Source organism: Aegilops tauschii, chromosome 7 (assembly GCF_002575655.3).
Source record: "Aegilops tauschii subsp. strangulata cultivar AL8/78 chromosome 7, Aet v6.0, whole genome shotgun sequence".
NCBI classification, from domain to species: Eukaryota; Viridiplantae; Streptophyta; class Magnoliopsida; order Poales; family Poaceae; genus Aegilops; species Aegilops tauschii.
The window spans coordinates 412,075,137-412,086,113 of record NC_053041.3 but is presented as its reverse complement, the minus strand read 5'-3'; the positions used below and the strand labels follow the sequence as shown (position 1 = coordinate 412,086,113).

At 45.3% G+C, this 10,977-nt stretch overlaps 1 protein-coding gene across 1 annotated transcript; it reads right to left on the bottom strand.

The window, feature by feature from the left end:
• Positions 1-225: 225 nt before the first annotated feature.
• LOC109782708 (uncharacterized) lies at positions 226-591 on the bottom strand. Its single transcript, XM_020341327.1, has one exon. It carries the CDS (start codon positions 589-591, stop codon positions 226-228), a length of 366 nt encoding a protein of 121 aa, XP_020196916.1.
• Positions 592-10,977: the final 10,386 nt, after the last annotated feature.

Sequence of the window (10,977 nt, the reverse complement as noted above, 5' to 3'; positions counted from 1 at the left end):
CAATATATTGTCATATAAATTCTCTTGCTAAAGTGATAATTCGTCACAAGGTAAAGTATGAACCATAAACTTCATTAAAAACTAGCAAACTATGATCTCACTCATTGCTGCAATTGCAATTTATCATAATGTCAGAAAGAGCCTATGTGAGAGCTTCTATAGGGCAAGTTCACATACTCAACCATCATTTAGTCTTTCACAATTGCTCTCGTGTGATACTTATGATCAAAGCTTCGGTAAGACACATAGGTCGTAGATCTGAGCTTGAAGTTGCCCAATCCGCTTGTGAAGCTTAAAGATGGCCTCCCCAATATTTTTATTGTCCAGCTTGTGATCACAGGTGAATTTCGTGATCATGGAGTTGTTGGCGTTGAGTCCATGCTCCACCATCCCTTGGCACCTGAAGATCTCCTGCTCCATCGCTTCGAGCCTGGTCTCCACGCTCCCGGTCTTCTTTGGTCCTTTAACATCCCAGATGTGAAGCACCCCCTCACGCATCTCAATGGTTTGAGGGTGTCTCATCACCTCCGGTAGGTAGGGGTTGATGACCTTCTCGTAGAACTTATCTTTGAATGAACTTGGAGACGTCATGGCGATCTAGATCTGTCAGAAACATAGCTCAAAACAAGAACAGAAGATATTGGCGTGATATGGAGGTCAAAACCTCCGGGAGATTATATAGTGATTTTTACCGTGCAAAACAAGTAATCTGGGAGAAAACAAAGTCCAGATAGCACACGAGGGCTCCACAAGCTCGGGAGGCGCACCCCCAGGCTTGTCGCCTGCTCGTGCGCTTTCCGGACTACTTATTATTTTCCTAATTTTTTAAATATTCCAAAACGGAGTAAAATTGCTTTTTATGGAACTTTTGGAGTCGGTTTACTTACCGTATCACATACCTATTCCTTTTCAGGGTTCTGGAGCGTTCTGGAAGGTTTCCTTTACGTACTCCTCCGGTGTCATGGTTTGAATAATATTAGTTTCAACATTAATAGGCGTACCTGAAATATAGTGATTGGTTCTTTGCCCATTCACCACCTTAGGGTTGGTGCCTTTGGCTTTGTTGATCTTCATAGCACCGGAACGATAAACTTCTTCGATAATGTGAGGTCCTTCCCATCTGGAGAGAAGTTTTCCTGCAAAAAATCATAAACGAGAATTGTACAATAGAACATACTCACCCACTTTGAATCCCCGTCTTTGGATTCTTTTATCATGCCATCTTTTAACTTTTTCTTTAAACAATTTGGTATTTTCATAAGCTTGGGTTCTCCATTCATCTAATGAGCTAATATCACATAACCTATTTTCACCAGCAAGTTTAAAATTATAGTTGAGTTCTTTAATTGCCTAGTAAGCTTTATGTTCTAATTCAAGAGGCAAATGGCATGATTTTCCACAAACCATTTTGTATGGAGACATACCCATAGGATTTTTATAAGCAGTTCCATAAGCCCATGATGCATCATCAAGTTTCTTAGACCAATTCTTCATAGATCTGCTGACAGTATTTTGCAAAATTAATTTTATTTCTCTATTGCTTAATTCTACTTGACCACTAGACTGAGGGTGATAAGGAGATGAAATTCTATGGTTAATGTCGTGGACTTAACACGACAGATGCCCTAGCGAAAGGACTTAGGTGTGGAGCCATCGCAGCTAGGTTAGCTCGAAGGGGTTAAACGGGACAAAGGACACAGAGAGTTTACCCAGGTTCGCCCCTCTCAATGAGGTAAAAGCGTACTCCTGCTTTAGGTTGTATTGCTTGGGTTTCGATTACTAGGGAGCGAATACACTTGACCTAGTTCTCGATGAGTTATTTCTTGAGTTAACCCGCCGCCGGGTCACCCCTTTATATACAGGTTGATGCCCGGCGGCTTATAGAGTCCGGCCGGCTCACACAAACGTGACCGTCTTGGTTTCTACTAAGCTTGCCTTACAATACAAGTTAATCATATGGCGGATCATCCCCTTGGGCCTTAAGTCGCCTCTGGGTCTTGGGCCTTCAATAAGTCTGCTTCATGAACCACCATCTTCATGTCTTCTTGGGCTTCGTTGGGCTTCTTCATCTTTAAGCCGCCAGCTGCGTGAGCCGGCCCCTCCTGGGCGGGTCATATCCAATAGTTATATCCCCAACATTAGGCCCCAGGTTGATTTGAACTTGTTCACATCAATCTCCAATACTTGACTCAGCAGAATCTTCCATCGTCAATTTTTTACCAATTCATTGTAACCCGCCATGACATCACATTTCAGAATTGTGTTAACCCACCATGACATCATCCTGCATTAACTTTGCACGAAGCCAAGAACATCTAAACATATCTTTATCTTTAGTGGACCTCCCAAAAATCGAGGCGTCCGTGTAGCCACATAATCATTTTTTCGGCCTCCTTGATTCCCGCCCGTGCCATTTATCCATCTCCTTATAAATAGGGATAGGGGGTCATCCTTTTCACTTTTACCTTGCCCCCTCATCTCCGTCTTCTTCCTCGCGACGCCTCAGCCAACCCGAGCTCCGCCGCCACCATCTCCGTCTAGCATCCTCAACTCCGGCCGCTGCATCGACCTAATCGGACCAGAGCACTGCGGCACACCTCCACTGTTCCTCAACATCAGTAAGTATTCACTTTTCCCCATAGCAGATCTGCATTAGGGTTTTCATCGTTTATCGGTGTTCTTCGTCGTTCCTCATTTTCCTTTCTTGGTCGCGTAGTTTGATCCAAATATGGTACCGAAGTTGCGCGGCAGTAGTTTAGCACCCCTTTTCAATCACAGAAGATCCTCCTGCACAAAAATCTCATCTGGGCATACGAGTTCTTCTGCTGCCGCCACCTTAGGTTTAGAATTTACTTTATATTTCTGAACTGCTGCAGATCCAAAACCATAGAACCAATCTGCGGAACTTGTTTCTCCATCACTTAGCAAAAATTCAGTCTTAGATCTGTTGTACTATAATCGTGCGGGCGACTTATATGATAAACCATAACCCGCCATATATCATTAGTCCCCTGGTTAAGCCGCCAGTATGTATCTGCATAACTCGGCGTTATCTTCCGGTTTAACATGCTGATCTTCATAGCGCTTCCTCTGCTTATGAATTGGCTTCGTATAACACACTTACTTTTTGAACATTGACCGTCTTAACAACAAAATCTTAAACCAGCAATATTTTCTTTTTAGGCCTTCATCCGAAAATGACCAAAACTGTCACCTCATGAAACTGGGTCACCTCCCGGGTTACGGAGCAGACCTTGAATGAGCATGTTCAAGTGGGCATCTTAGCCGCAAAGGATGTCATCCATTTGAGGGCCCTAAGCACATAAACTACTCCTGACCCCAAAGAAGGCGAAGTCATTGTCTTTACTGACCATATGCTCCGGGGGTTTACCCCACCCGGCTCAAAGTTTTTCCGTGATGTGCTGCATTTCTTCCAACTCCATCCTCAAGACATCGGGCCCAATTCTGTTTCAAACATCTGCAATTTTCAAGTGTTCTGCGAGGTGTACCTTCAAGAGGAGCCCATTGTAGAACTATTCAGGGAATTTTACTATTTAAACCGGCAGACCAAGTTCACGGATGGGCCCAGCTTAGAACTAGGTGGCATTTCCATTCAGAGGCGGAAAGAAGCCACTTTTCCTATTGCCACCCTTCCAAGTCATCCTAAGGAGTGGAACTTTACTTGGTTTTATTGCCAAGATACATCTCCTGAAGGGGAGAATCATCTGCCAGGTTACCGTCAAAACCGGCTTAGCAACAGACACTCTCTCCCCGATCGGATCAGCACAGAAGAATGGGCCAAGTATATGCCCATATTTTCAAAGATCAAGGCCTTGATGGCCAATGGTTTAATCGGGGTTGATCTGGTTCGTTGCTGGGTTGCATGGAGGATCTCGCCCTTAAGCCGCCGGTCCGGCTTAATGTGCGAGTATACCGGTGACGTCAAAGATCCGTTGTGTTACTCTTCAATCCGTCTGGATGATAAATCAATCAATGATATGACAAAGACTCTGCTCAATGAGAGTCTAGCGACTTGCAGCAAAGTGGGGCTGAACCCCTTCTGCGCACTCAACAAGCCGCCGGTTGTAAGTATTTTTCAAGCAACCTTTACTAACTCTTTATTTATCGATATGTCTTCTCATTATCACTTGAATTTTTGCAGGCTGATTCCCCCTTCTGGAGCAAGAAGCTTCAGGATAAACCGACCAAGAAAACCAGGACAAAGAATAAAGCCCCCAAGAAGCCTGCCAAGAAGAAGGCTGATGCTATTGACCCATTTACCCTTGATGATGAGTCGGAGGTAGAACTTGACTCCCTTGGCTCATTCTTTGTTCATCTTATTGACATTGATTACTATCAGGATGACGCGGAAGGCAGCCACACAGATGGTGAAGAGGTAACTATCCTTTCCTCTGACTCAGAACCTCTGCCAAGAAAATAAGTTCGTCAAGCGAGCCAGAATGTAAGGTTTTCTCACCCTTTAGATTACTTGGATCCCAACTTTATTTTGAAGAAGCAGCAGCATGAAGCTCGCCGCACAACCCGGAATAGCGGCGGTGAGATTCTCTCCTTCGGCTTACCCAACACGCTGATTCCATGCAAGCGCCGAGCAGAGGTTTCACAGATTTTCGACTTAGCTTTTCCAAAAGCGGGTCTTATTCGATAACCCCTTAACCTTTCTGATTCAAACTACCAGGGCACCTCTTATTCTTCATTTGGTGACTCCACTAGGACTCAGGTCCCTCTTTTCAAGACCGTACTCGGGTGAGAACATTTCAGCTTTGTTTGCTTTAACATTTATTCGTTAATAACTAATCCCATCTTGCGGTTTGTTTTCAGTGCCATGGCCAAGCCTAGCAAAAAACTGGAGGTGAATAAACCGGCAGAAGATCCCAAGGCTGCTGACCCAGAGAAACAGACAATACCTGAATCTTCACATCAAACCTCTAAAGCAGCCACTGATGACCCACCGCCAGAAGAGCCCCATGTCACCATAGATTCCATGAATGTCAACCCGGCTCATGCTACGCCGCCCAGTCCCGCTCAGCCAGCTCAAGAGACTAAAGATGTAATAGTGACTGGGACGGCTTATACGGCACCAGGCAACCCCACTGTCTTGTCTAAACACAGTGACAAAGAAGAATTCTCAGCTGTTGATAAGGGCAAGTGGAAACTAGACTTGGAAAGTAACACCCAGTTCAATGGTCAGGAGATTCATGCAGGTTGTCTAAACCGCCTCCATGCCAGCCGTGACTTTGAAGCCGGCCTGATCAACCTCATGAAGGAGCATTTTGAGGTAAGCACTACAATCTTCTCCATATAAGTATATCTCTCCCAGCCGCCAAGTCTACTGGATATGATAGAATTGAATATGTTGTAGACTTTAGATAGCCTCTTTAACCTTATATCTACCTCATAGCATGTTGTAGCTGCAGAATCAACACGAGTAGCCCCCAAGGCCGGCTTAAGCTGCACAGCTTAAACCGGGACTTTAAATTGTAGTTCTTAACTTCACACATGTAGACCCCAAGGGCCGGCTTAATCAACATGGCTAAGCCGGGACTTATCTGTTGGAAATATGCCCTAGAGGCAATAATAAAATGGTTATTATTATATTTCCTTGTTCATGATAATTGTCTATTGTTCATGCTATAATTGTGTTATCCAGAAATCGTAATACATGTGTGAATACATAGACCACAACATGTCCCTAGTGAGCCTCTAGTTGACTAGCTCGTTGATCAATAGATAGTCATGGTTTCCTGACTATGGACATTGGATGTCATTGATAACGGGATCACATCATTAGGAGAATGATGTGATGGACAAGACCCAATCCTAAGCATAGCACAAGATCGTGTAGTTCGTTTGCTAGAGCTTTTCCAAATGTCAAGTATCATTTCCTTTGACCATGAGATTGTGCAACTCCCGGATACCATAGGAGTGCTTTGGGTGTGCCAAACATCACAACGTAACTGGGTGACTATAAAGGTGCACTACGGGTATCTCCGAAAGTGTCTGTTGGGTTGGCACGAATCGAGACTGGGATTTGTCACTCCGTATGACGGAGAGGTATCTCTGGGCCCACTCGGTAATGCATCATCATAATGAGCTCAATGTGACCAAGTGTTTGGTCACGGGATCATGCATTACGGTATGAGTAAAGTGACTTGCCGGTAACGAGATTGAACAAGGTATTGGGATACCGACGATCGAATCTCGGGCAAGTAACATACCGATTGACAAAGGGAATTGTATACGGGATTGATTGAATCCTCGACATCGTGGTTCATCCGATGAGATCATCGTGGAACATGTGGGAGCCTACATGGGTATCCAGATCCCGCTGTTGGTTATTGACCAGAGAGTCGTCTCGGTCATGTCTGCATGTCTCCCGAACCCGTAGGGTCTACACACTTAAGGTTCGGTGACGCTAGGGTTGTAGAGATATTAGTATGCGGAAATCCAAAAGTTGTTCGGAGTCCCGGATGAGATCCCGGACGTCACGAGGAGTTCCGGAATGGTCCGGAGGTAAAGATTTATATATGGGAAGTCCTATTTTGGCCACCGGAAAATGTTCGGGATTTTTCGGTATTGTACCGGGAAGGTTCTAGAAGGTTCCGGAGTGGGGCCCACCTGCATGGGGGGACCCACATGAACGTGGGTAGTGGGGGCAAGGCCCCACACCCCTAGTCAAGGCGCACCAAGATCCCCCCTTAGAAGGAATAAGATCATATCCCGAAGGGATAAGATCAAGATCCCTAAAAAGGGGGGATAACAATCGGTGGGGAAGGGAAATGATGGGATTTCTTTCCCCCACCTTTGCCAATGCCCCAATGGACTTGGAGGGCAAGAAACCAGCCCCCTCCACCCCTATATATAGTGGGGAGGCGCCTGGGAGCAGCATCCCAAGCCCCTGGCGCCTCCCTCTCCCTCCCGTGACACCTCTCCCTCTCGTTGAGCTTGGCGAAGCCCTGCCGAGATCCCCGCTGCTTCCACCACCCAACCGTACGTGTGTTGAACGCGGAGGTGCCGTCCGTTCAGCGCTCAGTCATCGGTGATTTGGATCACGACGAGTACGACTCCATCAACCCCGTTCACTTGAACGCTTCCGCTCGCGATCTACAAGGGTATGTAGATGCACTCTTTTCCCTCTCGTTGCTAGAAGACTCCATAGATTGTTCTTGGTGATGCATAGAAATTTTTTAATTTCTGCAACGATCTCCAACGGTGGCATCATGAGCTAGGTCTATGCGTAGTTTCTATGCACGAGTAGAACACAAACTTGTTGTGGGCGTAGATGTTGTCAATTTTCTTGCCACTACTAGTCTTATCTTGTTTCGGCGGCATCGTGGGATGAAGCGGCCCGGACCGACCTTACATGTATGCTTACGTGAGACAGGTTCCACCGACTGACATGCACTAGTTGCATAAGGTGGCTAGCGGGTGTCTGTCTCTCCCACTGTAGTCGGATCGGATTCGATGAAAAGGGTCCTTATGAAGGGTAAATAGAAGTTGGCATATCACGTTGTGGTTTTACGTAGGTAAGAAACGTTCTTGCTAGAAACCTATAGAAGCCACGTAAAAACATGCAACAACAATTAGAGGACATCTAACTTGTTTTTGCAGCATATGCCTTGTGATGTGATATGGACAAAAGGATGTGATGAATGAAATATATGTGATGTATGAGATTGATCATGTTCTTGTGATAGGAATCACGACTTGCATGTCGATGAGTATGACAACCGGCAGGAGCCATAGGAGTTGTCTTTATTTTTTGTATGACCTGCGTGTCATTGAATAACGCCATGTAAATTACCTTACTTTATTGCTAAACACGTTAGCCATAGAAGTAGATGTAATCGTTGGCGTGACAACTTCATGAAGACACGATGATGGAGATCATGGTGTCATGCCGGTGACGAAGATGATCATGGCGCCCCGAAGATGGAGACCAAAGGAGCAATATGATACTGGCCATATCATGTCACTATTTGATTGCATGTGATGTTTATCATGTTTTACATCTTATTTGCTTAGAACGACGGTAGCTTAAATAAGATGATCCCTCGCAATAATTTCAAGAAAGTGTTCCCCCTAACTGTGCACCGTTGCGAAGGTTCGTTGTTTCGAAGCACCACGTGATGATCGGGTGTGATAGATTCTAACGTTCGAATACAACGGGTGTAAGCCAGATTTACACACGCAATACACTTTGGTTGACTTGACGAGCCTAGCATGTACAGACATGGCCTCGGAACACGGAAGACCGAAAGGTCGAGCATGAGTCGTATAGAAGATACGATCAACATGAAGATGTTCACCGATGTTGACTAGCCTGTCTCACGTGATGATCGGACACGGCCTAGTTGACTCGGATCATGTTTCACTTAGATGACTAGAGGGATGTCTATCTGAGTGGGAGTTCATTGAATAATTTGATTAGATGAACTTAATTATCATGAACTTAGTCTAAAATCTTTACAATATGTCTTGTAGATCAAATGGCCCATGCTAATGTTGCCCTCAACTTCAACGCGTTCCTAGAGAAAACCAAGCTGAAAGATGATGGCAGCAACTATACGGACTGGGTCCGGAACCTGAGGATCATCCTCATAGCTGCCAAGAAAGATTATGTCCTAGAAGCACCGCTAGGTGACGCACCCATCCCAGAGAACCAAGATATTATGAACGCTTGGCAGCAGCGTGTTGATGATTACTCCCTTGTTCAATGCGGCATGCTTTACAGCTTAGAACCGGGGCTCCAAAAGCGTTTTGAGCAACACGGAGCATATGAGATGTTCGAAGAGCTGAAAATGGTTTTCCAAGATCATGCCCGGGTCGAGAGATATGAAGTCTCCGACAAGTTCTTCAGTTGTAAGATGGAGGAAAATAGTTCTGTCAGTGAGCACATACTCAAAATGTCTGGGTTACACAACCGCTTGACTCAGCTGGGAGTTAATCTCCCGGATGACGCGGTCATTGACAGAATCCTTCAGTCGCTTCCACCGAGCTACAAGAGCTTTGTGATGAACTTCAATATGCAGGGGATGGAAAAGACCATTCCTGAGGTATATTCAATGCTGAAATCAGCGGAGGTGGAGATCAAAAAGGAACATCAAGTGTTGATGGTGAATAAAACCACTAAGTTCAAGAAAGGCAAGGGTAAGAAGAACTTCAAGAAGGACGGCAAGGGAGTTGCCGCGCCCGGTAAGCCAGTTGCCGGGAAGAAGCCAAAGAATGGACCCAAGCCTGAGACTGAGTGCTTTTATTGCAAGGGAAGTGGTCACTGGAAGCGGAACTGCCCCAAGTACTTAGCGGACAAGAAGGCCGGCAACACCAAAGGTATATGTGATATACATGTTATTGATGTGTACCTTACCAGCACTCGTAGTAGCTCCTGGGTATTTGATATCGGTGCGGTTGCTCATATTTGTAACTCAAGGCAGGAGCTGCGGAATAAACGGAGACTGGCAAAGGACGAGGTGACGATGCGCGTCGGGAATGGTTCCAAGGTCGATGTGATCGCCGTCGGCACGCTACCTCTACATTTACCTACGGGATTAGTTTTAAACCTCAATAATTGTTATTTAGTGCCAGCTTTGAGCATGAACATTGTATCAGGATCTCGTTTAATTCGAGATGGCTACTCATTTAAATCCGAGAATAATGGTTGTTCTATTTATATGAGAGATATGTTTTATGGTCATGCCCTGCTGGTTAATGGTTTATTCTTAATGAATCTCGAATGTAGTGTTACACATATTCATAGTGTGAATACCAAAAGATGTAAGGTTGATAATGATAGTCCCACATACTTGTGGCACTGCCGTCTTGGTCACATTGGTGTCAAACGCATGAAGAAGCTCCATGCGGATGGACTTTTGGAGTCTCTTGATTACGAATCATTTGACACGTGCGAACCATGCCTCATGGGTAAGATGGCCAAGACTCCGTTCTCCGGAACAATGGAGCGAGCAACCAACTTATTGGAAATCATACATACTGATGTGTGCGGTCCAATGAGTGTTGAGGCTCGCGGTGGCTATCGTTATGTTCTCACTCTCACTGATGACTTGAGTAGATATGGGTATGTCTACCTAATGAAACACAAGTCTGAGACCTTTGAAAAGTTCAAGGAATTTCAGAGTGAGGTTGAGAATCAAGGTGACAGGAAAATAAAGTTCTTACGATCAGATCGTGGAGGGGAATATTTGAGTCACGAATTTGGCACACACTTAAGGAAATGTGGAATAGTTTCACAACTCACGCCGCCTGGAACACCTCAGCGAAATGGTGTGTCCGAACGTCGTAATCGCACTCTATTGGATATGGTGCGATCTATGATGTCTCTTACCGATCTACCGCTCTCATTTTGGGGCTATGCTTTAGAGACTGCCGCATTCACTTTAAATAGGGCTCCGTCGAAATCCGTTGAGACGACACCGTATGAATTATGGTTTGGGAAGAAACCTAAGCTATCGTTTCTAAAAGTTTGGGGATGCGATGCTTATGTCAAGAAACTTCAACCTGAAAAGCTCGAACCCAAGTCGGAAAAATGCGTCTTCATAGGATACCCTAAGGAAACCATTGGGTATACCTTCTACCTCAGATCCGAAGGCAAGATCTTTGTTGCCAAGAATGGGTCCTTTCTGGAGAAAGAGTTTCTCTCAAAAGAAGTAAGTGGGAGGAAAGTGGAACTTGATGAAGTACTACCTCTTGAACCGGAAAGTAGCGCAGCTCAGGAAGATGTTCCTGTGGTGCCTGCATCGGCTAGAGAGGAAGTTAATGATGATGATGATCAAGGTACTTCGGATCAAGCTCCTACTGAACTTCGTAGGTCCACAAGGACACGTTCCGCGCCAGAGTGGTACGGCAACCCTGTCTTGGAAATCATGTTGTTAGACAATGGTGAACCTTTGAAGTATGAAGAAGCAATGGCGGGCCCAGATTCCGACAAATGGCTTGAAGCCA